Source organism: Panthera onca, chromosome A2, assembly GCF_046562875.1.
Source record: "Panthera onca isolate mPanOnc1 chromosome A2, mPanOnc1 haplotype 2, whole genome shotgun sequence".
Lineage (NCBI taxonomy): Eukaryota > Metazoa > Chordata > Mammalia > Carnivora > Felidae > Panthera > Panthera onca.
In genome coordinates, this window is record NC_138340.1 from 26,204,675 (window position 1) to 26,231,282 (window position 26,608).

Consider the following 26,608-nt stretch of genomic DNA (forward strand, 5'->3'; position numbering starts at 1 on the left):
AAATCTCCTTGTCCTGGCTCCCCTCCTGCTGAGTGTGGAGCCCAAGGGTAGGCTGTGTGGCTGCTTCCTGGGGATATCTGAGTCTGTTACCCTGTGTTTAGGGTCCTTTGACTAAGGGAAGTACCCAGCAAGACCACCAGGTGGTGCTGTCTAACCACAGAGCACCCTGGTTGACCTGCTGGAAGCCTGCGTTCTATGCTAGGCTCTGCCATTCCTTTGTTGTGTGGCCTTGGACCTCAATTTCCTCACCTGTAAAATGGGGTTAGACTGGCCTAGTGAAAACCTAAACTTTTAAGACGGACTGACCTGAACTAAGTTTTTCACTCCAGCAGAGCCACATTATGACTTTCATGGTCCCTAGGCATTTTGCCTTCATGCATCCCTTCTTCCACAAAAAATATTAAAAATTATATTTTACAACTATGTTGGTATAAATACAAATATATTAATATTATGTATTAAGGTTTTTACTTCAACCTAAAATTTTATCTTATTCCTTCTTCTGAAAGAAAACATTTCCATGGCCCTCAAAAGTATTATGAACCCTGGGGAGCCTGGGTGGCTCAGTCAGTTAAGTGACTGACTCTTGATTTCGGTTGAGGTCATGATCTCACTCACGGTTCATGAGTTCGACCCCCACATCGGGCTCCATGCTGGCAGAGGCTGCTTGGGATTCTCTGTCTCCCTCTCTCTCTGCCCCTCTTGTGCTCTCTCTCTCTCTCTCTCCAAATAAGTAAAATAAACTTTAAAAAATTATTTAAAAAATGTATTACAAACCCTAGGCTCTGTGCCTACTGTGCCTCATGGAAGAGTCATGCTGGACTCCACTACTTACCGGCTGTGTGACCATGGGCAGTTGTTTAACTTCTCTGGGCCTCAGTTTCCTCATTTATAAAATGGAGATGACAACAGACCCCACCTTTTTGGTGCCATGGTTGGAATTTAGTGAGAGAGTGCATGGCATGACTTCTTAGAGCAAGCCCTAGTCAATGGTAGTAGCTATTATTATTATTATTATCTTCTTTAAGGATATTTTCTTTTTTTGATGTTTATTTATTTTTGAGAGAAAGAGAGAAAGCAAGCAGGGGAGGGTCAGGGAGAGAGGGAGACCCAGAATCTGAAGCAGACTCCAGGCTCTGAGCTGTCAGCACAGAGCCCAATGTGGGGCTCGAACCCATGAGCCATGAGATCATGACCCGAGCCAAAATCGGACTCTTAACTGACTAAACCACCCAGGTGCCCCAAGGATATTTTATAACCTCCATGAAACTATTAAAATATCTCAGGGGTGCCTGGGTGGCTCAGTCGGTTGGGCGTCTGACTTCGGCTCAGGTTATGATCTCACAGCTCTTGAATTGGAGCCCCACGTGGGGCTCTGTGCTGACAGCTCTGAGCCTGGAGCCTGCTTTGGATTCTGTGTGTGTCTCTCTCTCTCTCTGCCCCTAACCCACTTGCATTCTGTCTCTGTCTCTCTCAAAAATAAATAAACATCAAAAAAAATTAATATCTCAAAATATGTCAAAAAAATAAAACGAAACTTCAGGATATTTGATGGGGGAAGTTTAAGAGTTTCCTAGAGAAGAGTGTATCAGCAGAAGGAGTTTTTGCAAAAGATAAACATAGATTTTCCCCTGCCATTGGCAAACTCATGAAATAGGAACATGAACTTGTACCAATCAGCTGGAATCTGGGCCAGCTGGAGAATATGTGCAAGCCCATGTTCCTACCTCATGAGCAGATACTTGGGAAAAGTGTGTGTGTGCATGTGTGTGTGTGTGTGTGTGTGTGTGTGTCTGCAGCATTCATCTCAGAGAAAGGAAATTTGCATGGAGATTTGAAGGCTATGAAAGCCTTAGGCCTATGGAAACAGGGACATTGTGTTTGCAGGGAAGAGGGGCAAAGAGGGGAGGTGAGCTTTAGGCTGAGAAACATTATGTATAAACTTCTGGGGCAGGACGGTGGAGGGCAAATTCAAGCAACCACAGTGAGGTTTACCTTTCTTTAGCTGATTTTTTTAAATTTTTTTTCAAATGTTTATTTCTATTGATAGAGTATGCCAGTGTGATCAGGGGAGGGGCAGAGAGAGAAGGAGAGAGAGAATCCCAAGCAGGCTCTGCACTGTCAGCACAGAGCCTGATGCAAGTCTCCATCTTACCAACCATGAGATCATGACCTGAGCAGAAATCAGGTCGGACACTTAACTGACTGAGCCACCCAGGTGCCCCTCTTTAACTGAATTTTAGTTCTCGTATCCCTGGTCCCATCCCATTTTATATCCTTCAAACATTGTTTGAGAAACGTGAATGTACTAGGAAGCACTGTCAATTTTTTAATCCCCAATTTGTACCAGCAAAAATCGCTCCCTAACTTTGTAAGTTAGGTGTTTCCATCTGGAAGTGTTTCTAAAAGAAAAATTACAACAATCCTACTACCCAATGTCTACTACTTTTGGTTCAAAAAATATTTTCTTTTAAGGATAATTATGTGAAGACTATTGCCTTCTCCAAGATGGCACAGTAGTGCCGTCTGAGTTTAATTAATGACACAAAAACTCTGTCTCCTTTTATTTTCCTGGTTTGACAACTGTCCTTATACTTGCCTTCTCCAGCCCAAGGGAAAGATATGAGCCAGGGCTGCTGAACTGAAGAAACTCCCTCCACCCTCTGGCCCCCAGCCCACAGAGACAGGATGAAGAGCATGAAAGAAATGCTGCTGTGTTTGAGGCAGGAAGGGGATGTTGATAAGAAAGAGAAAATAATAGGAATGGAAGAGGGGCATCTCAATTTCTCAAGACTCACTTGCTGAAATACTTTTTGTGATCAAAGATAAAGAAATGGAACCTTGGTCTGATTCCTCATATAGCAAAAATTCAAAGTAATTAAATGAGAGACATATGTACCCAAAGACTTAAAGTGAGCCACCCTTTGATGGAGCAAGTCCTGCTAATAAAAATATAGCCTCCACTTGTCAAAGGCTTGCTAAGTGTGAGGCACACATTCAGTGTTTTACATTCATTATCTTACTGAAACTTCACCTCTGAGGTTGATCACATCAGGGGACTGAAGGCAAGTGGCCTCCTCAGCATCCCAGAGCTCGTAGGTGGTACAGATTATGGCTCCAAAGTGAGCCTATCCCCTCCTCATGTTACCCTCTTCTCACTAAGCAGGGCCAGGAGAGTGAGTTTAAGATCTGGTTTCTCAATAACTAATGAAAGAAAAGTCTTATCCTCAGGTCTTCTGGGAGCCTCTCAAAAATGCAGGCTTTTGGGCCCCACCCCAGACCTTCTGAGACAGCCTCTGGGGGCCTGGAGCCTAGGCATCAGCATGGCGACAGGTCCCCTGGGATTCTGGGACACACCAGTTTCAAACCCTCTGGATAAAGCCAAAGCTGAAAGGTTGTGTACCACCAAGGTGTACCTTCCTTCCCCTAAAAGGCACAAGAGTTCCTTGCCCCAGTCATGCCAGGTGACCCAAAGGGATGGGAGCATGTCTGTGGCCCTGTTAAGTTGTGACCAGTAAGAAGAAGCCCCACTCTGCCTCCTCTTGCCGGGCAGAGTGGCCCCAGAGCCAGCAGGTGCCCATGGCTCCAGTAAGCTGCTCCAATGCAGAGACGGAGGGATGTCCTGTAACCAAGGAGGTCACAGGGTAGGAAGGACCAGCCGGAACAGTGGACAGGACAGTGGTTGGTCTGGTCCACCTTCCCTTGCCTCCCCCACCGAGCACAGGGCTCTTGTCCCAGCCATGCCGCTGGCCTCTGGAATGAAAGGATCATCATCTCCTCCAGAGTAAGCTCATTTGGGAATTGCCTGCTTGACCATTTGGGACCTTGGAAATTGGATGTCTTCCTGGGTCAGTGAGCCCTGCTCACAAGAGGAGGTGACAGGAACTTTACAACCTTACCACCTTCCCCCCCCCCCCATTCCAACGAAATTTGGGGGAAAATGGTTTTCCCATATAAGCAGAACCCTTTTGATTTAATTCTGTCAGTCAGATGCAACCAAATTTCAAAACTCAGCCTTATGGTCTCTTTTTCTTATATCAAAAGTCACATCATCTCTGATATATTAAGGAAAATCAGCGAGAAGTAGGACCATGCATAATATACTCTATGTTTCAAGGTTACATATGGTGCTTATTTATGCATAGACTCTCTTGGAAGGATGCATAAACTGGTAAGAGGGGTTGCTTCTGAGACAGGAAACGAGTGGGTGAGGTCCCGGGGCAGCATTTCTTGTCTCTGCTTATTCTTTGATACTGCTCATATATTTAGCCATGTTCAGGTACCACTTGAACAAAAGAAGCAATGTAAGGGAAAGCGAAGTGAAACAAACAAGAATGGTCACCATGGATACAGGCAAAATGGTGCTGGCAGGACTCCTCTGTAACTCTTTGGTTGCAGAATGATAACAAAACCCTGAGTCTCTGCCAGCCAACCGGCCTACTCAAAGCCCAGGAGGAGGGAGGCTTGGGGCCATGCAGGGAAGGGCCAGTCCTGCTGGACACAGGGTGCAAGATGGGATGAAGGTGAGGCTGATGTGTTACGCCAGAAAATACAGACCCTTGTGGGCATCCAAAAACTCTGGGTTCTCTCCAGATGGTGGTGGGAGCCCCCGCAGGGTATCGAAGCAGGGCTGGGAATGCAAGTGGGCTGTGGTCAGAATGGAATTTCAAAGGATGGCACTGGTGGTTACTGGGCTTGCTGAGTTGGAGAACAATTTGGAGGCAGGGAGGCCAGGTGGGATGGCCTTCATTCTTCATCCCCATGAGACACGATCACCATCCTGACCTCGAACGGGAGGGGACAGATTCCTCAAACAGATAATTGCCCAAATCCTAGGGTACAGTTGGGGCCTTGGCCTTTCTCGGGACTGTCCTTTTGGACTGCAAAAGCCCCCAGTTTCCTTTTAGGTAAGTCAGGGGAGGTAGGAGCCCAAGAAGGGTAAGAGAAGACTGTCCTCCCAATTTGACTCAAGTCAGATTAAATTCAAGTTGAAAAATGAAAGCAGTTGGACCAGACTTGTTTCCTGAGTGCAGGCAGAAGTTCATACCTGTTAAAGCTGTTTTATTTAGAAGCAAGAAATGGTTAATAAAATGGCATTCTTGTATCTAGGAGTGACGGGTCTTTTTCTTCCTTGGAGAGAGAGATTTTTTGTTGGTGGCAAAGACCCTTGAAGATTGTAGTTTAAATTCAACTGGAAAGTGGTCGCTGACATCCAAGGCCTATAAAGAGAAAAAGGAGATAAATTTGGGGATTAAGAGACTCTCATTTTAGTGCTGAACAAATTCAGGTTCAAAGTGGGAAGACAAAAGGCCTAAAGTCACCCAACAGAACACACACTGGTGAGCATCATCCCTGGACCAGCTCAATCAGAAATTGAGACAGGTCTTCAAGTCACAGAATCATGGGCTTTGAGACTCAAGGTCCAATGGCCCAGTGTTGTGTCTCCAGTGGTGGCCTCAAAGGGTGACACCAACTCATCTTCCCAGGACAGTGGCACAGAAAGACAAGAGGGCAGCTGTACCTCCTCTTTGGTCAACCCATAAGCTTTCTGGAAGTCAAAGGTTCTGTTTGATCCGTGAACAACAAAGCTGATGATCTCTTGTCCTCGAAGCACGATCCTGGAAAAGGGGAGGGAAGACAGTCACATTAATCCACCTTGTTGATTTCTGAGACCAACCAAATTTCCTGTTTGACATCTGGAATGGACTGAGCAGCCTGGCTCTTCCGAGTGATGTTCAAAGTGCAGACCTGGTGACCCTTAGGACAATGCCTCAGACTGGGAAATGGGACCAAGCCCTGCCGTGGCCCCATGGGCTCCAAAACAGTGTTTCCCTGTGTGGGCAGTTAGCCCTGATGGTGGAGGAGAAGATTATAAATGATACGTGGACACCACACCAAGTCAAGTACCGGTGACTTGCATAGTGAGAATATTTTTCCCTTCACAGTTATTTTTCACTTTTCTTGATTTGATTATAGAGAAAGGTACCGGCTTATCTTTAATAACCCCCTAAGCTCCCATTTTGACCAAGACAGAGCAGGCTGGAGTCAGCAAGCATTCTGCAAGCGAGAGAACTAAGGCAGAATTTAACATGGTTTGATTTTCACAGGGCTTATTTTTCGCTATTTTCAATTTACAACAAAGGATATTGTTTCTCACCTTAACATGAAATTTCCTTTAAAAATTAATTTATTTCATTAGAAATGAATGGACTTAAAGACAAATACAGACAAAAACCATAGTATGGTTGCTTTGGGGTGATAACAAACACCGGGAACATGGTAGCTAAATGAGTCTGGGAAACATGGACTCTAATGTATCCCAGGTGGAGTGATGAGTCGGGGTCTGCATGGCTCCAACCCACTGACTGAACAAGGACAAGGTGAGTCACACTGCCAGTTCATGCCTCTCCACCAAGCTTTCCCTGAGTCCGACCTGTGACTTGGTTTCCTGTGTTTGCTACCATACCACCGGGGTTAACTTTGAATTCAGTCCCCAAGTGAACTCTTCACCTTCGGCCGGAGATTTCTTAGAGCCATCCTTCAGACCCAGAGAGTAGAGAGCAACATCGTTAAGACCCCCATTTCTGACTCCTCTATATGTGTGCAGGCCGTTGAAGTCTTTCCCGAGGCGTGGCACAGGCCAGCTCTTGACATCTTTTGTGTCCAGCAGAGCACAGCTCATGGGAGGTGTTCAATAAATATCTGAACACGGAACGGAGACTGGAATTGAGACCATTTCATTTTACTCTCCTTGTCAGAAATTTATATGCCTTTTTAAAAAACCCTAAAAGATATATGCTTGTACGGAAAACAGAAAATTCAGAGCAGCAAAATGAGAAATTAAAAAAAAAAAAAAGCACATGTAATCCTGCCATCCTTTGGCATATATGTGTATAAAACTGAGGTTCTTTCAGTAAACATCTTTTTTTAACCTGTCCCCCCACCCCACCCAATCTTACGTGAACATCTTTCCCTGTGATTCACTGTTCTCTGCTTCATTATTTTCAATCACCTCCCTCTTGTTGGTCAGGGGTGCAGAAGGTTCTTGACCTGCCCACGGTCAATGCACAACTGCATGTGAGTAGGCAGGTGGGTGAACAGGCTGGTGGGTGAACAGGCTGGTGGGTGAGTGGCCTACTCCAACCAGCTTTGTTGGCAAGTGGTCAAAGTGAGAGAGAGGAGGCAGGCACCTGCGAGCTCGGCCTCTTGTAACCCTCCTGCCTTGATTCCGCTTTCCCCAGTGCTAGGGCTGTTTCCACTCTTGAGAGCTGGAGCAGTGACTTCTGCAAAGGACACACCAACCCTGAAAGCTCCGAGAGGAACAAAGGAGGTCACGGATGGAAATGAAAGCCAGACCTCAAAACTAGAGAAGTGAGAACAGCTGTCTTCTGGCAGAAGCCGTCTCCTGCTTCCTCGGAGGCAGGCTGAACTCTGGGAACTGCGGTCACAGCGGATTTCCCAGCCTGTGGTCTCTGCTGTGGGTGGGGAGATCATGAACATGCACACAATTCAAGTGCCTTCCCCACGTCTCAGTTTAAGAAACAAAAGTGAGAGCTGATTGAAATTCCCCAGGGAGATGTTACAACTGTGAGAGAATGTTATCATTTACTTTTTTTTTTTTTCATTCAATCTCTACACCCAGTATGGGGCTTGAACTCACACCCCGGGATCAAGAGCCGAGTGCTCTACTCACTGAGCCAATCGGGAGCCCCTAGAATGCTATTATTTACAGGTATGTGTTTGCATTTAGGAATATGTAACAGAAGTTTTTTTTTAATTTCTTTTTTAACATTTTATTTATTTTTGAGAGACTGAGCACAAGCAGGGAGGGGCAGAGAAAAGACAGAGACAGAATCTGAAGCAGGTTCCAGGCTCCGAGCTGTTAGTACAGAGCCTGATGCAGGGCTCGAACCCACAAACTGTGAGATCATGACCTGAACCCACGAACCTGTGAGATCATGACCTGAACCAAAGTCAGAGGGTTAACTGACTGAGCCACCCAGGCACCCCTGTAGCAAAAGTTTTAAAAAAGTAAGTACGCTGGGTGCCTGGGTGACTCAGTAGGTTAAGCCTCTGACTTTGACTCATGATCTCACAGCTCATAAGTTTGAGCCTCGCTCCGGGTGAGCCCTGCTGCTCTCTCTCTCTCTCTCTCCCTCTCCTTCTCTCACTTGTACCCTCTCTCTCAAAAAAAAAAAAAAAAAAGGTAAATACCTTTTTACTTACTTGTCTCATTTTTAGTTTTACCCTGAGGAATTCATAAATATATGCACAAAGTACATGTATAGAATGTTCACTTCAGCAGTGTTTCTACCAGGAAACTCTTGGTAATAACCTAAGCCCAATGACAGGGGATTTGAGTGAATGCATTGTGGTATGTCTTTGTGATGAAATAATTAACAGCCGGTGAATGTATGGAACGCTTACCATATGCCAGGCATTGTGTGAGAAGACATATACTACTTCATCTAATCCTCATCGTGGCTCCATGAATGAGGCATGACTGCAATCTCCATTTTACAGATGAGGAAGCAAAGACACAGACATATGCACAGATACATGAAATGGTAGAGGCAGGATTTGAATCCAGACCTGTCTCACACCAAAGCCTGCACTAGCCACAGTTAACCTGCAATGCTCAGGGCTCCCGGACACGGCCATGCAGTTTGCACACTGCACAAGTACCCAATGGCCGGGCCTGAAGTCTAATTGACTCAGCGCTGCAAGCCAGGTTCTTCCTCTGCCCAGAGCAAGGCACCTTTCCTGATGCATACCAAGCACTGGATGGGCTAGCTGGAGTCAGGCAGGTGCCTCCTACCTGTCATATGCACAGTTGGTGCTCTCCTTGACTGTGGTGTCCTCTTGGTCCCCTATCAGCCAAACAAACCCGGGGTCAGTCCTCAAGCGGATGTTCTTCCAGGCCTTCTTGGGCACATAGCTACAGCCGGCGTTGAAGTCACCCATGAAAATGAAATTCTGAAAGACGTTATTTGGAACCGTCACCTTGTGTGTATTATTGCCAATGCTTTTGTTCAGAACTGCTAGCAATGGCCCCACCTCCCATACTCAGCAAACAACGGGGTCTGTTATGGCTAAATTGTGCCCTCCCCCCACCCCTACAAATTCGTATATTGAAGTCCTAACACACGATACCTTAGAATGTGACTGTATCTGGAGAAAGGCCTTCAAAGAGGTGACTAAGGTAAAATGAGGTTATAGGGGTGGCCCCTAATCCAATATGGCCGGTGTCCTCATAAAAAGAGATTGGGACACAGAGAGACATGGACGGAAGACCGTGGACAGAAGCCTCAGGAGAAACCAAGCCTGTTGACACCTTGACCTTAGACATCCAGCTTCTAGGGCTGTGAGGGTATACATTTCTGTTGTTTAAGTCACCCAGTCTTTGGCTGCACTTGGCAAAGTAATACAAGGTCTTTTTCTTTCTTTTTTTTTTTTTTAGAGTTTAAAACTGAGTGACAGTTTTGATGAGTATTTGTCAGGGGAGAACGTACAAGGGAAGGTGTTCTCACTGGGAAGGAGGATGTTTGCTGTGGCCCTTCCCTCCTGTTCTTAGTCATTGTGTCCCTCTAATTCAGCTTGCGGAGTTAGGTGGGGATCAAAGAATCCAGCTCATTTATCTCCCTCAAATCTCTCTGGCTCAAACTACTGTAGAGGATAAACATATGGATGTACCAACGCCTTTTGTTTCCGAGCAGGACAGATGAATTTGGGTGGCTAATTTGACACCTTTGGCACCCTGCTTTTCTGTCCTATTGTTTGGAAGTTGGGAACTCACTCCTGTGGAAATTCTGTCTACTGAGGAAGTAGGAAGAGCCTGAAAGGAAGGAGGTGACAGAGTGAGTTGTCCACCCCTGCCCCGAGGCCACCAGCAGAACCTCCTGTCTTAGAAGTGTTTTTCCCTTCAGAGCTCTTGGAACAGGATTTTAATATTCCTCAATCCAGAGGAAGCGTCAGGTTTCCTTGCCAGTGCTGTTGTTTGGGGCTGTTGCTGACTTTAGAGTTTTCTTCAAAAACATTTTATTTTGACCTCAGAGACCATGGTTTTCCCTGAGATTGATGGGCGCGGCCGAGGTCAGAATGTCATCCTTAACCCGAGTGACCACCAGCTCCTATTGTTATAGGCATGATTTGCTGAGCATGTACCGCCTGTCAGGCCAAGCATTAAATGTTTCATAAAGTTTAAATTAAATCTCACAATAAACACTAGAAGGTAGAAGGGAAACAGGATAGAGGGATAAAGTGACAAGTTCTAGGCCACTCAACTTATGGGCTCAAGTGGTAAAGTCAAGAATTAAATCCTGATCTGTCTCACTGAAGGGCCCTCAGCACAAGACGGCCTTCTTGTTCACTCTTGTGCCACCGATGTCTCCCTAGTGCCTGACATGTAATGGATGCTCAGTAAATTCTTGTTGTGTGAATGAATGAATTCAGAATTTTAGGAATGGATGAGTCTTTCTCTTGTCTTGCTTTTTACAAATAAGCAATGAATTACACACTGGTGCTCTCCATGTCCTAGCTCTGTGTCCACACTTTCCTTGACTCATTTTGCAGTTTGAACAGTGGAACTGAGGAGGGGGGAAGGGGAGGTCACTGGAATCACATCCCAAAAGGAGGAAAGAGGAATGAGGAAGAGCCCTCTGGAACACTTCCATATTTGCCAAGAGCTTTCACAGGCCCTCATAGCCACAGCGGGTGACATCCCCGTTTTCCAGATGAGGCCGAGACGGATGGTGGATGTATTCCCTTTCTGTGAGAATAGCACCCCTTGATTATTTGGGAAACTACTTTCCTCCTTCACCCCAGTCTGTGAGATTGGGCTGAAGCTCACACTGATTTAACAAATCAGAGCTTCTTAACCAGAGCTGATCGCAGTGGTTGGTTCAGGGATGGATGAATGACCCAATCAGGGCCAATGGGACCCAATCCTGAGAAACTTATTGTATTGTGACACAGAAAATCTGTCTCAGACCACTGGGTCTGGAAGCTGCTGGTGGCCATCTTCCCTTCCCAAGGGTGGAGCCCACCCAGAGGAAAGGAAGGCAAAGAGATGGAAAGAAACAGACAAGCCAAGCCCTGATTACTTTGTCTGAGCCCTGGATCCAGCTATGCCTGAACTACTTCTGGACATTTTAGTCACATAAACCAATAAATTGCTCTTCCTTTCATGAACCAATTTGAGAGTCATCACCTGCAGTGAAGGACTCTTGATCCCTCTGTGTCTCACTGTTCTCATTGCAGAGTGAGAATGAGAAAGGTAGTTACTTCATGGAGTTATTGGGAGGATTAAATCAACCTGTGCATGTTCAGCCTCAGTGTGGCCTGGCAATAGCTATTCACCCAGTGATTTTGGGCAGCCATTATTAGGGGAGCAGTGTACGAATTGCTGAGACCCACGTGGACAGTACCCAGGCAAATTTAGCAAGAAGGGTATTTAAGGCAGAGGTGAGGCTCTAAAATAGTGGGGGTCTGCACAGGTCCTGCCCCACCCCCCACCCTCCTGGGGAGTCCCTCATCCCTCCCCAGAACCACATTCTGCCTCTGCTAGACAGGAATTCAACAGACACAGAGGGTCATCACCTCCGCCTTCCAGCGACGTTTCATATCCGTGTAGACATCAGCCAGCTCATCAATCTCTTTAACGGAGGTCTCAGGGGTGGTGTGCAGGGGGACAATCACGAAGTCTTTGACAACTGAGGAACAGGAAAGAGGCAGAGGTCACACACTTCCCTGAACAGAGGAAGGTTCCATGAACACTGCTGAAGGGAAACAGACTGTCCCCCTAGAAGGCCCAGCCTGCATTGTCTGGGTCCCCTCATTTCTAGAGGGTCCAGCCGGTGGCTGAGATATGACTGTTCTTAGGACGATTAGGCCGGCATTTTCAGTACATGAAAGCCTCTTTTCTCCCACTCACCTGCAGAGCTAAGAGAAAGCCAGTAGACAGTACTGCTTGCTGGTATTGTGGGTGTTTTTATTTTCTCATTTTTTGAAAAATTATATTCTCTACTTTTTAAAAACTAATAAGTCAAGCCTGTTTGGCTTTTGTACTAAAGAATAAACTTTTTTCTAATTAAAAAAAAAAAAAAGGAGGCTTGTTAGTTTATGCTTCTTTTGTAATCAGGAAAAAAAAAAAAAACCCCAAACATTATTTAAAAAAGAAAGTGGCCTTTTGTGAAATATCTGAAAACCTCCCCCCACCAGGAGGGACAGAGGGAGCCTTGGAACTGAGCCTCGCCCACCTGGCAATGGAGCTGTTGTGCTCTGAATGCCTCTTCCCCCAGCTTTCCCTCGTCCTGTGCCTGGGTCCCCAGGCCTACTCGGGAGCTAGGGGCTGTTGGGAATCACTGCTCAGGTCACACAATGGAAAGTCAGGACTCAGAGCCTGCAGCCTGTCTCCAGGACCCTGCACTTACCCCCCAGCCTTATTTCTCACTCTTCTCAGGCCTCCACTCCACCCCCCATCCTCTCTCTGGTCTCCCTACACATCCCAACTCCTTTCCACCTCTGAGCTTACTGGCACCTCCCCTCAGAATGGCCCTTTCCCCAGTCTTCTGTGACTGGCTTCTTCAGGTCACAACCCAATGTCACCTAAATTGGGTTGGTCCCTCGCCCCACTATGGAATGCACCCTGCTTTTATTTCCTTCGTGCCCTGAGATTACTTGCTGTGCTTCTGAGTTTGGCCCACTGGAACCTGAGTTCTGCCTTGCTCACCCTCTTGGCTCCAGCACCTAGCACAGCACCTGGCACATGGGAGATGCTCAAAACTGTTGATTGAATACATGAATGAATGAATGAGTAAATGAATAAAAGGGAAAAAAGATAGATGAATGGCTAACTCTATCTTTAATCTCAAATACAGGGGACATAATGTTTCCTTGTACAAGATAGAAAATTCCAAACAGGAGGGCACCTGGGTGGCTCAGTCGGTTAAGCGTCCAACTCTTGGTCTCAGCTCAGGCCATGATCTCATGGTTTGTGAGTTCAAGCCCTGCGTTGGGCTCTGCGCTGCCAGCACAGAGCAGAGCCTGCTTGGGATTCTGTCTCTAGGTCTCTCTGCCTTCCCCATCCATGCCCCTCCCCCTCGCTCTCTCAAAATAAATAAATTAAAAAAAACTCTAAACAGGGCATGGCTGAAGTGCCATCCTAGGGGAGGAGAGATAGAGAAGGGTGAAAAGGTGGAGGCCCAAGACAAACAGGTTTGTTTAGCAATGTTTAGCTGTGTGTAGCTGAAGACTGTCTCGGAGAAGAAATAATCACTTGGGGCGGGGTGCAGGGTGCTCTCCAAACACTGCTCTAGTCAGCTAAGTGTGAATTGTGTGCACGATGAAGCTGTTACACATGCTCTCTGACGTGCATTTCTGTCCTAAATAGCCCCCAGATCCTTCTCTTCTTCTACTGGAAATTCCTCCACCTTTCTTCCATGTTGGTTTTCCTGAAGTACTAATTAGCCAGGGTGGGAATAGTTAACTTCATCGTTCAGGGTGTTTATATTTGTGTAGTATAAATTTGGGGGTACATGCTCACATACATTTATTTATTTGGTCATTATCTGTCTTGCCTACTACAACATAACTTCACTAGGGCAGGGGTTTTGTCTGCCTTGGTCAGTGCCTGGAACAGACCATGGCACGTAGTAGGTCCTGAAAAGATATTGGATTCTATATAGCTTCAATCTGCAAATCAAATTAATTCTTGACTTTCCATTTCAAGATGCACTGTGGTTAAGAGTATGTGCTCCCAAGATAGTGGCTTGGGTTACAGCCCTGCTCATTCATGTCAAGAGCTGCTGGGTGACCTTGGGCAAGTGACTCCACCTATTCGAACCTTGGCTTCTTCAAATGTAAAAGTGGAGACAATCCTAGGTCTTAACCTGCAGGGTGTTGCAAGGTTGCAGGAACCTGGCACTAATCAGGGATCAATACTTGTTAGTGGCTTATATAAGTGTAGTTGTTGTCAAAGTTAAGGGAGCAATCATTTGGATTTCCCCTCTATACCCAGTCCTTGGAGGACTTTGCCATGTCATTACTAGAGGCAGAGGGAGACTTTAGTTTGGGGTTCATTTCTGCTGGCCACCACTGCGATTTTTCAGAACGAAGCTATGCTTGACTGCAACTCAAGAACTGCAGTAAATAATTTCCATCAGCCTAACTGCTCCAACAAGAGTGGAGTTACCACTGACTTCAGGTGCATTCTAAGGGAGGAGGTCTTGGCATTCTGAGAAGCCAGGCTGCATCCCTAACACTGAAGTATCAGACGTTCTCAATGGCCATCTCAAGTCTGATGCCTCCCTAACAATGCTGCATAAACCCTGGGACCCCCGCTCACATCTGGGGCTATTGTCCATTCATGGGATCACAGGGAGGTTATTCACAACTGGCGCCTTGGGTCTCACCGGTGTAGCGTGACTGGAACCAGACCACAAAGGGTTCCCTGGAAAATACATCTGTGTCTCCAGCCTGATAGTCATGGTAGAGGTAGCGTTTCTTCACAGACAGTAGCTTTTCCCTAGGGGAGAAAAAATAGGAAGCACTTCCAGCTGAGTCAGTTGACGTCTTCATTCAAGAAGCAGAGACATGGCTTCATTAGCCCCCCAGGCAGGCTCTTGCCCTGCAAGGGATCTTTCACCCGAGAACAAGTCTCCATCTACTCTTCTCCATGGCCAGGACCCTTTGAAAGCTGGAGATCTGAGCAGTACCACTTATCTGGGGCACCCACAAGTTAATGTTCAGATTTAGAACAAATTACTGAAGGAAGAAGACAAAACTCTGAAGTTTCAGAGACAGCCATGCTGGGCAACTCAGGTTTCCATCCCTGGGCCAGGACTTGATGAGGGAGGATAAAGAACTCCTGACCCTCCTGACCAGGCAGTCACTGACTCAACCAACAAATTAGGTGTTAGGAAGCTGCTTGTACTCTTTAGTTTGAAGAGGTAATGCTTTGCTTCAGAGTCAATTTGACAGCAATTATTTTGATCAATATTGAGAACTGGTTAGAGGTCAACATTTGGTTTTGAAGAAAAGATAAGCATTTTGATTCAATTCACAGTCATCATTTATAAGTGAACCACATTCCAGGAAGCATAGGCTATACTCACTTGTAGAGAAAGGCATACTGCTCTTTATATGTGTTTCTTCCAAGGCGAGAGCTAATCACATAGTTGTACATTATGCCTTTTCTTGAATTTCTTGAATTTCTTGAATTTCTAAAATGCAGAGATTTTACATTATGCATCTTAAAAAATAAACATCCCCCTATTGCATGTTCCCCTATCTTCACTCTGTATCCATATCACCAATGGCATCATGGAGAAGGGTTACCGTTCATCATAACCTTGGGGTCTAATAAGAAGGGCCACCATTGACTGGGAATGTGACATCTTCCAGGATCTTGACAGCCATTAACTCTTACCCTTAGAAGATGGGTACTGTTGTTACCCACCTTGTATAGTTTGCAAGTGCAGAGCTGGGATTTGAACTCAGATCCTACATACTCCAAATCCACACCCTTTGCCCTGCACCTGTGGGACATTATTGAGACCATAGAAGCTTCAGGCCAGAATCTGCTCCATATCTCACTCTGGCTCATGGCTGGGGCTGACCTCATACTTCCTGGTGGAGGAAACCTTATCAGGTCACCCTGTCCATGCACTACTGCTGAACATTTATCATATGCAGAATTCCTAGTAACGTTTTCATTGGACATTCACTCCTGCTCTGAAAACCCTCAAGCATTTTCTCACAAGTCCTAGAACTATGATTTCAGACCAGCTATTGTTTATGTTCTGGGGGCTGGCGATACAAATGTGAAGTCCCATTACCTCTACCCCTCATTTACGCCAGGGAAACTTGACTCTCCATGTGTTTGCCAAACCTGCTGATAACTCACCCTGGGCAGTGCCTGGCACAGTCTAACCCATTTGCCCACAGAAAGATCTAGGGCATGTCTAAGCTATAGCATATTCTCAGGTTTAGTAGCAGAAGGAGCATTTAGGGCCCAACCTAGGCCCTACAGAAATTCCTAGGACTTTAGGTACATATTCTTTTTTTTTTTTTTTTAAGTTTATCTATCTTAAGAGAGAGAGAATCCTAAGTAGGCTCCTCAGTGTCAGTGCAGAGCCCAACGTGGGGCTTGATCCCACGAACCATGAGATCATGACCTGAACCGAAATCAAGAGTCAGACATTTCACCAACTGAACCATCAAGGTGCCACTAGATACATATTCTAAGGCAGGTCTGGCTACTGGGGCCTGAGGAATGTGGACGTTGGATTCCACTGGGCTTCCAGTTTGGGAAAGTTGACCTTGTTCTGAATCTAGCCTACCAAATTTTGGGTTGGCAAAATTCTTGCCGTGACTCAGCTGTGAGGTGACTAAGGCTCCTGTTGGCTTACGAGGGATAAGGGGACAAACAGGCCTGCTTCTGCCTGGAGTCAGTGGCATGGTCTAGGGGGGCTGGGACAACTGAGGCCAGTTGGGGTGGGAAGACTCAATCCAGGCTGGCTGTGGGGAGGGGCATAGAGCCCCTGTCCCCTCGTACTTCTGAAAACTGACCAGAGTCCCTCTAAGGAAAGCTCAGGAGGTTCAGAATAGAGCACCAGCTTTGGAGTCAGAAATGACCCAGGTTCAAAGGTAAGCTCCACGATTTACTGGCTGGGTGAACTTGGGCAAGTCCCTTCTCTCTGTTCCTCAGTTCCCTCAGCTATAAGGGAAACAGTAATAGTACCCACCCCACAAAGCTGTTGTGGGAGTGAATGAAATAGCACACGTAAATTGATTAACTGGATGCCTGGCATGTAGTTAGGGCACCGATGGCAGCTGTTACATGCGGCCCTTGGGACCATCATTTGTCATCATAATTTGCTTCCTTTTACTAGTAATAGACACCACCAGCCCTGACTGGTCACTGCTACAGACCAGGCACAGCCCAAACACTTATATGCAGGATTTAATCAGCACCACATTCCAGGAAGATGGGTTCCATTACCAGTCCCATTTTATACACAGGGAAAATGAGGTGCAAAGAGGGTGAGTAACTTGCCCGAAGTCATAGCAGAGTCAAAATCCAAACACAAGTGGTCTGAGTTGAGTGTAGGCGCCTGACCCTTGCACTAAACTCCCTTTTCCATCATCAAAGATCAGATCTGGAAAGAGAAGAGCTGCTGAGGCTGAATGGAGAAGCTCAGCCCAACTCCATATTTCCAGATGAGAAAATGAGCCCCGGAGAAGGGGGAACCAGCCCAGGGGACCCTCTGTGTGAAGGAGAGTGTCCAAGATTTCCTCCCAGGCTGAATGAGGCTGGATTGACCATTCATTTATTTAAAAAATAATAATAATAACAGGGGTACCAGGGTGGCTCAGTTGGTTAAGTGTCCAACTTTGGTTCAAGTCGTGATCTCACAGTTTGTAGGTTCGAGCCCCGTGTCAGGCTCTGTGCTAACAGCTCAGAGCTTGGAGCCTGCTTCGGATTCTGTGTCTCCCTCATCTCTCTGCCCCTGCCCTGCTTGCACTCTGTCTCTGTCTCTCAAAAAGTGAATAAACATTAACAAAATATTTTAAAAAAATAAAAATTTTAAGTTTATTTATTTATTTTGGGAGAGAGAGAGAGTGCACAGGAGGGGCAGAGAGAGAGGGAGAGAGACAGAGATTCCCAAGCAGGCTTTGCACTGTGACAGTGTGGAACCCAATGCGGGGCTGACACTCACAAACCGGGAGATCATGGTCTAAGCCGAAATCAAGAGTCAGTTGCCCAACCAATTGAGCCACCCCGGTGCCCCTTGAATATGCCTTTTTAACTCACATTGGGATGATTTTCAGGTGGGTGGGTTTGCTGATTATTCTTTGAGAAAGAATATAAATCACAAATATAATCCAACGTAATTTAAAAATGTTTGAGGACATTATCTTTTGGGTTTTTTTTTTGAAGTTGTAAAATCAGGCTTTTTGTAAGCTATTCAAATCATATAGAAATATATAAAATAAAAAGTAAATATCCTGCATTTCTTCACTGACTGCCTCCACAATGGTCCTCCAATCACACCCACTCCCCTGGCCCAGAAGTAACCACTATTAATGGTTTGGGCACATTCTTCCAGTCTTTCCTCTAGGCTCATGCAAACTCAAACACATGCTTATTCATGTATAGTGTAATGTGATTACTAAAATGGGCTACTCTACCTAAGGTTCTGAACCTGCTGTTTTCAATATACTGCAGCCATCTTTCCATGCTGGAATATTTAGCTCTAAGCTATTCTGTAGTGATCATGATTTTTAATGGCTACATAATATTCCAGCCTGCGGGCATACCATAGCTTCATATTTGCACTCAACCTTTTTTTTATAACAGTAGTTCTAAGCTCAGCCCCTTGTCTCTTTTGTTTCTCTCTCTGTCCTGGCTCCTCATTTGTTCCCTCTATTTTACTTTATCATATTAAAACTAGCTGGTTGAAAGTTCTCAGGACTTTGGCTAATGGAGTTGGAAGTGTGGGCAGTGTTGGTCATGTGACTTGGTAGTCAGGGTGAGTGCTGGCTTTCACCCTTGGTTCAATTCCTGAGGCTTTTCAGGTGTCCTTGCAGTTGACCTTGAGTCTGCAGAGGGTCCAGGAGCCCCGTCTTTACCCATTTAGTCTGTCCATCAGCATGGGACAGATAATGTTGTTGCTGTCCTTGATTTCCATCAGGAGTATGATATCACAGCGTTTGATGACCTGTGAAGACAGAATTCCCAGGTGTTTCAGGCCATTTACTGCAAGTAATAAAATCTTTTATTGGGCACTTACTATGTTTTAGGTATAGGATTGGTGCTTTGTTAAAGTAATGAATTTTATCACTGAAATAAGTGAAGAACTTTGTGAGGCCGGTCGTATTTTGATGTCTATTTTATTTGATTAAAAAATTTATTTTTAGGGGTGCCTGGGTGGCTCAGTCGGTTAAGCATCCAACTTTGGCTCAGGTTGTGATCTCACGGTTCGTGAGTTCAAGCCCTGCGTTGGGCTCTGTGCTGACAGCTCAGAGCCTGGAGCCTGCTTCTGATTCTGTGTCTCCCTCTCTCTCTGCCCCTCCCCTGTTCATGTTCTGTCTCTCTCTGTCTCAAAAATAAAATAAAACATTAAAAATAATTTATTTTTAAGTAATCTCTACACCCAACGTGGGGATCGAACTCACCATTGACTGAGCCACCCAGGAGCCCCCCCCCACACACCTTTTAATGTTTATTTCTTTTCAGTTATGTCCGTTTTAAAGATGAGGAGCCTGGGGCTCCAGGAAAACCGAGTAAACTATCCAAAGTCACTCAGCTAGAAAATGGCCAAGGCAGAATGCAAATCTAGGCAATCTGAATCCAGAGCCTATGATCACATGTCCTATATCTTGTTTTTTTTTTTGCTTGAATAATCACCATAATAATAATAATAATAAATATTTCTTAAACTCTTAGTACGTGAGAGGTGCCAGTATGGATATGGGTCTCCCCAGTTCACCTGGCAACAAAATAATAATAATAAAAATTACAAGGGCTAACATTTATTGTGAGCCTACCATAAGCCTCACCAACACTGTGAGAGAACTATGATTATTGGCTCACTAACCTCAGGAGAAAACCAGGCTCAGAGTGTTTGAGTGAAAAGTTTGAAGTCACACAGCCAGTATAGATGGTAGAGTCAGGATTTGAATTCGGGTTCTTGTGACTACAAAGCCTACCATGCTGTTAAAACATCAGGGAGAGCTGGGTCCTGCCACCGAGCCACCTTGCTGATTTAGTCACTGGTCTCTGTCAGACCTTTCTGGAAGGCACTTTAAAGTATGTATCAAAAGTCTTGGAGTATGTACTTATTCTTTGGCCTAGTTTTCCCCCTTTGAGGAAGGTCTTCTATTATAAAGAAATATCTACTACTTCTCTGCACCTCAGTTTCTTCATCTATAAATTGGAATGATGCCAGTTATTCCCTCACAAGTTTGCTGGAGGATTAAATGGGTCCTTAGAACAGTGCTAGGCATTTGGAGCCACACATGAAATTATTATCGCTATTATTATTACTTGTACAGATCAAAGAGGAAGAGGCATTGCAATAGCACAACAAAAACTTGGAAACAACCTAAGTATCCCCAAATAGAAAAGCATTAAATGAAAGATGTTGTAAACATGGCATAGGACATTATGTAGCATTAAAAGTCATGTTTTAAAAGAATATTAACAACATGTGAAATACTTCCAATATAAAGGCAGAATACAAAACTGGTGATACAGGGCAGTCTCCATGCTGCAAAACAGATGCAGTTTTTAATTTTTTTTTAACATTTATTTATTTTTGAGAGACAGAGAGAGACACAGTGTGAACGGGGGAGGGGCAGAGAGAGAGGGAGACACAGAATCCGAAGCCAGCTCACAGCTGACAGCTGTGAACACATGTTCAAGTCCACGAACCATGAGATCATGACCTGAGCCGAAGTTAGACGCTTAACCAACTGAGCCACCCAGGCACCGCCAGATGCAGTTTTATGTATTTATTTTTGCATAGAAAAATGCCCATAAAATGCCCTAAATGCCAATAGCTCTTATCTTCAAGTGATAGGGTAACAGCTGATATTTTTTTTCTTCTTTATATGCTTCTATATGTTCAAAGTAGTCCATAATGACCATTTTTAACTTAATAAAATTAAGTTAGAAATTAAAATTTTTTAACTTAAAAAATGATACCTTTCTAATTTTAAAAAATTAAAGTGTTATTAAAAAAAGGAAACTGCTTGAGGATAAAGTAATTATGGGAGAGGAGATGATGGCCAATATTTATTAAGATATGACAGATGATGGGGCGCCTGGGTGGCTCAGTCGGTTAAGTGTCTGACTCTTGATTTTGGCTCAGGTCATGATCTCACAGCTCATGGGACTGAGCCCTGCTTCAAGCTCCACACTGAGCTACTCCACACCAAGCATGGAGCCTGCTTGGGATTCTCTTTCTCTGCCCCGCCTCCCAAGGTCCCCCTCGCTCATGCTCTCTATCCCTCTCTCTCTGCCCCGCCCCTGCACCCGCACTCTCTCTTTCTCAAAAAAAAAAAAAAAAAAAAAGTGACAGGTGAGAGTCTATTTAACATAAGTTAAATAAATTGTCTTACATAAAGTGCTTCATGTGGTGCCTGGCTTTATAAGTGTTAGCTCTTGTCATCAACTCATTAAATTTTTATAATAGTCTTTGGATGTTGGCCGTCTTGTTATCCCCATAGTATAATTGAGGACTCTGCCTCAGTGCAGTTAAGTAATGCGAACACCCTGTGAATGTGAATAATGGGATCATCCACTGCAGAGCCCTGCTTGACCACTATGTTCAACAACGGAGGAGATCCCCACATCCCCTGATTGCTCCTCCTCGGAGACCAAGGTCCCTTTTGAATGTAACCCATTGCCGCGGGACAAAAATGGGCCAGAGTTCAGACTCCCTTTTCTGAGCAGAAGGGTTGAGCTTTTATTTTTTCGTTTTGTTTTGTTTTGTTTCTGAGAGAGAGAGAGAGCGCAAGTGTGTGCTTGAGTGGGGGTGAGGGACAGAGAGAGGGAGAGAGAGAGAATCCCAAGCAGCCTCCATGTCTAGCTTGGAGCCCGATCCCATAACTCTGGGATCATGACCTGAGCCGAAATCAAGAGTTGGATACTCAAACAACTGAGCCACCCAGGCGCCCCTGAAGGGTTGAGCTTTTAGATTCCCTGTTTACAACCCTTTTGCCTCAATAACAAACGCTCTGGAGCCCCACATCTCCTTGATCTTGGCTCAGGTTATGATCTCGAGGTTTGTGAGATTGAGCCCCACATCAGACTTTACTGACAGCAGAGAGCCTGCTTGGGATTCTCTCCCTCTCTTTACTCCTCTCTCTCAAGATAAATAAACTTAAAACAATAATTTTGTTATAATTTTCTAATTATAAAAATAATGTTGCTTATTGTAGAAAATTTGGAAAATGTAAAAGACTATAAAAAATCACCTGATGACCTGTAAAGCCACCACTCAGACACTTCTCATGTGATTTCTATACTTACACATATTTACAAAATGGCATCAGAATAACTAGCCTGTTAGTTGAAAATATAGGCATCGAATCAAATGGCCTTGGATTCATGTCTTGACTCTATCGCTCACCAGCTGTGTGATCTTGAGCAAGTCACGAATGTTCCTTGAACCGCCAGATTCCTTATCTGTAAACTGGGACAGTACCCTCCTTATGGGGTTGCCATAGAGATTAAAGGACATGATGGAAATAATACATTCAGTCTAGTCCCTGGCACAGAAAAGACGCTCAGCAAACAGTGGCAATATTTATTACACGGTTTGGGTCTTTTTTTTTTTTTTTTAAATCTCACATGACATTGTGAGCATTTTCCTCAGTTTTCAAATCCACCACTGATGTGTGTTTTCTCTGCCCCAATTTCAGGCTGGGAAAAATAGATCCCCCCGGGCTCCATCTCCTCAGAATGAGGCTCCAAAGGTGAGGGCCCCCAGAAGGCCCTCCCAAACCTGAAACTCAAGATTTTCCTGAGGCTGCTGTTCACAGAGGGAGGGAGTAGGGATTGAGCATGGCCAGTAGTGAGGGGCTCCCAGCAAGTGGTGTGGTGAGTGGGGCTGGGGGGAAGGGAAGGGACACTCTGGAGAACTCTATGAACACTCTGGGGCCAGAGAAGCCTATTAAACCTTTTTTTGTGCCTCTGAACAGGGAGCAACCAGCATGGTGGGGAAAGAGCCCAGAGAGGGTCAGTTAGGCCTGGGTCCAAGCCCTTGTTCTTTTGCTCACTTGCTCCATGACGCCCAGGACAATGTACTCCTCCTCTCTGAATTCCAGTTGTCTCGTCTACAAAATGCAACCAGCGGGGCTGTGAGGCTGAACTTGGATACTGCGTGTGAAGGACCCAGCATACAGTAAGCAATCCTGAAATCATAATTATCATGTGCTGTGGGAGACAATGCCTCCCATGTCCACCATCTTATCCCCAGTGCGTGCCTCAGAGCAGCTGGCACGTGGTCTACCTTCACCGAGCGTTCGTGGGCTGAACAGACTTCGCTCGTTAAGGACACAAACTGAAGAAGCAGACAGAAGCAGGCAGGGTTTGGCATCTGGAAAACTGCCCATGGTGCCAGCCAGCAAACCCAAGATGATGACGGCAGGCCTCCCTCACTCTCCAGCCTCCCTGATGAAGGTCATAATGACAACAGCGTGATGAAACTGGGCTCGTCTCTGAAGTGATAAATCCAGTATGGAAGAGTGGAAAACGCACCTCCACGAATATGGTTGGGTCATATGTTTGGACTTGATCCTTCCTCTTAACAGCTATGGAATCCTGGGTAAGTCACTTCTTTCTGAGTCTCTGTTTTCTGGATTACAAAGTGCGGGCAATGCCACCTATGTCATAATAAGAATATAACATTCCTGGGAATACCTAGGTGGTTCAGTCAGTTAAGAATCTGACTTCAGCTCAGGTCATGAGCTCATGGTTCATGGGTTCAAGCCCCACGTTGGGCTCTGTGCTGACAGCTCAGAGCCTGGAACCTGCTTCAGATTTTGTGTCTCCCTCTGTCTCTGCCCCTCCCCTGATTGTGCTGTCTCTCTCTCAAAAATAAATGAATAAACATAAACATTAAAAAAAAAAAGGATATAAAATTCCTGGCCTATAGTAGGTACTTAGACATTAGCCCCTGTAAATATTACTTTCCTGAATGCCTGGGTTTGGGTTTTATTGTTTGTGCTCTCAATGGCTCTGGAGGTATTTGGGGATGACCTCTGATTACAGGATGGTCTTGCAACAATGGGGGAAAGTAAGGAGTCCTTGACAAAGACTTTTCCCATGCCTGGCGTTTGGTGTGATGGGCTGTCCATCCGTCAGCCCTGTAGGACACAGCCGCTCAGGGGAGGTGCTGAGCCCCCAATAATGGAATAATAAGCCCCCAATAATGGAATCACCAAGGAACAAAAGATAGTCTTTTGTTCTCTTAAGACTCTGATGACATTGCCTGGATAGAATAAGTGAGGAAGGTAATGGGAACACAGTCGGTACCCGGGTTCCACGGGCCCTTGTGTGAGGAAGCAGGGAAAATAGTTTCCTCGTATGTCAAAGTTTCCTGTTGAGCCAGGCAGTCTCGGCTCCCACAGGCTTGGCATGGCTCTTCTGGCTGAACAACAATCTCTGGAAGGCGTTGGGTGCTGTCCAAAGGGCAGGGCCAACCAGGGAGAGGACCATGTAAGTAAGAGCAGAGCATGCCAGTCCTTGCTCTAATCCACTTTGTGTATTAATGCCAATAGTGGCAGCTCTGTGTGAGATCACCTGCCCACTCACGGGCTCTACCTTGATTTCTCTAGGCCAACTGGTGCTACAGGTTGTGTAAGGCCCACTTTCAGAAAGGCCCAGGGGCTCAGCGAGGAGAAGGGAATTCCCGGGCTTGCTCACACAGCTGCCTGGTGGGATCTGACCCCAGAGCTCCTGGTGTTCCCACCATACCCTGGTGCCTCCAGGGGTTTCTACGGTGATAATACCCAGACAGAGCCCTGGGGAAGGTTTCAGCTCCCAGCATCATCAAAAATAAATTAACCTGTAGGGTAAAGAGAGTCAAGCAACTCTAAAGAAATGTGAGAAGCATCTCCAGACATTGGTCATAATACCCACGGGAAGTCTTTTATATATATATGTGTGTGTGTGTGTGTGTGTGTGTATATATATGTATATATGCATATATATGTATATATATGTGTGTGTATACATAGGTATGTACACACACACACACACATATATATATATATATATATATACACATATATGTAAATTTTTTAATGGTCTATTTATTTATTTTTGGAAGAGAGAGAGAACACAAGCAGGGGAGGGGCAGAGAGAGAGGGAGACACAGAATCCGAAGCAGGCTCCAGGCTCAGTGCAGAGCCTGACAGAGGGCTTGAACCCACAAACCATGAGATCATGACCTGATCCAAAGTCAGACACTTAACTGGCTGAGCCACCCAGGCGCCCTGTGCAAGGGAAGTCTTATCTAAGTGGAGAGAAAGATAAGAATTGATAGTTGGGAAAAGGTTGATGAGGTGGGCAGTGAAGAAGGAAGAAGAGAGGGGTGTAGAGAGAAAGAAAGAAAGAAAAAAAGAAGAAAGAAAGAAAGAAAGAAAGAAAGAAAGAAAGAAAGAAAGATGGGAGGGAGAAGGAAGGAAAGAAATAAAGGGAGGAGAGTAAGAAAGAAAGAGAAAGAAAGAAAGAAAAAGAGAAAGAAAGAAAAGAGAAAAATGAAAAGCAACAAAACAGAATGAAAAAAAAAGAAAGAAAGAAAGAAAAGAAGAGAGAAAAGAGTTAGCAAAAAAATCTGTGCTGCATTGATGGGTAAAAAGACCAGGCTGGGCTGGCCTCCCAGCTCCCCTCCACCTACCCACCCACCACCTATATGAGGTCACTTCACCTTTTGTTGTTCATTTCTTCGTGGGGATAAAAATCCTCCTTTTTAAGGGTGATGAAAGGAAATCACATATTTGCAGTGCCTGACAGGGGCGTTCAGTAACCGGGAGCCAGATACTGTTTTAGGGGCTTCACACGTGCCAACTCAAGCATTCCCCAAAACCGTCCTACAGGGAGGTACTGGCATTACCCTCACGTTCAGATAATGACATGAAACCCAGAGAGGTGATGTGGTTACTGGAATTACTGCTGCCATTATTGTGACAAAATGCCAAGGCGGCTGCTACCTTCACCCCAGCGACTAACTTGAGTGGAACATCTCCTGAGTCTCTTAAAGTCTGAACGCATCAGAGAGGGCGCGAGGGGGGTCCAGCGCTCTTTCCGACAGGAAAAGGTCTCACCTTCACGATGACATCCATGGCATTCTTGTTTTCCTTCTTGGCTTCCCCAAAGGACCTCACATTAAAGGAGCAGAGCCTCAGGGCCAGGGCACTGCCGGTGGAAAGGAGGAGAAGCAGGAGGAAGGTGGGCGGCTGAGGCATCCTGATGTTCCTCTGGCTTCAGAGAGAGGGCAGCGGTGTCTGGTGTGCGGGCTCTAGGCCACTACTTCAGGCTCAGCTGACTTATAAAGCCTGCAGATAACAGGAATTACTGGATTCCTTGTTGCTACTTTCACTTCTCTGAGGAACTGAAGATCATGGGTTTTATTCCCCAAGGAAATGGAGAAAAGGGGCTAGTCTTTGAGGAGCCCCTGTTTTTGTCACTCTGGTGAGGAAATCGGCCTGCGTAATTTGGGCACCATCCTCCGCAAAGTCACTCATATCCCAACCGGGAGCCAGCTGTGACATCCGGTCATCCGTCCTGTGGTGGCATGCCATCTGCCTTCTTTCCCTGAGAATTGATAATTCGGAAGCCAACAACCCCGGAGGGCAGCTGGGGTGCAGGAGCCTTCTGTGAGGGGGCAGTGAAGCGGGGGCTGGAGGGAAATCCTGCCAGGCTTTCTGTCCTCACTGGGATTTGGCAGCCAGCTGTCCCTGGACACACCCAGGCTCCAACTCTCTAATCGCCCCGATGGGCGTTGTTAAGGTCAAGTCTAGTTTGAGTTACATAATTTTTTAAGGCAGTTTTACTGTATACAGTTTAATACACCGCATGCTAGCAGTGTGTTCC

The 26,608-nt window shown here is 45.6% G+C and overlaps 1 protein-coding gene across 1 annotated transcript; it reads right to left on the bottom strand.

Moving 5' to 3' along the window:
* Positions 1–5,044: 5,044 nt before the first annotated feature.
* DNASE1L3 (deoxyribonuclease 1L3) lies at positions 5,045–26,074 on the bottom strand. Its single transcript, XM_081794956.1, has 8 exons — positions 25,840–26,074; positions 18,634–18,722; positions 15,114–15,221; positions 14,412–14,524; positions 11,599–11,711; positions 8,819–8,976; positions 5,522–5,618; positions 5,045–5,219 (listed from the first exon to the last, which is right to left on the bottom strand). The coding sequence occupies exons 1-8, from the start codon at positions 25,978–25,980 to the stop codon at positions 5,106–5,108; spliced, it is 933 nt and encodes a 310-aa protein (XP_081651082.1). The 5' UTR covers positions 25,981–26,074; the 3' UTR covers positions 5,045–5,105.
* Positions 26,075–26,608: the final 534 nt, after the last annotated feature.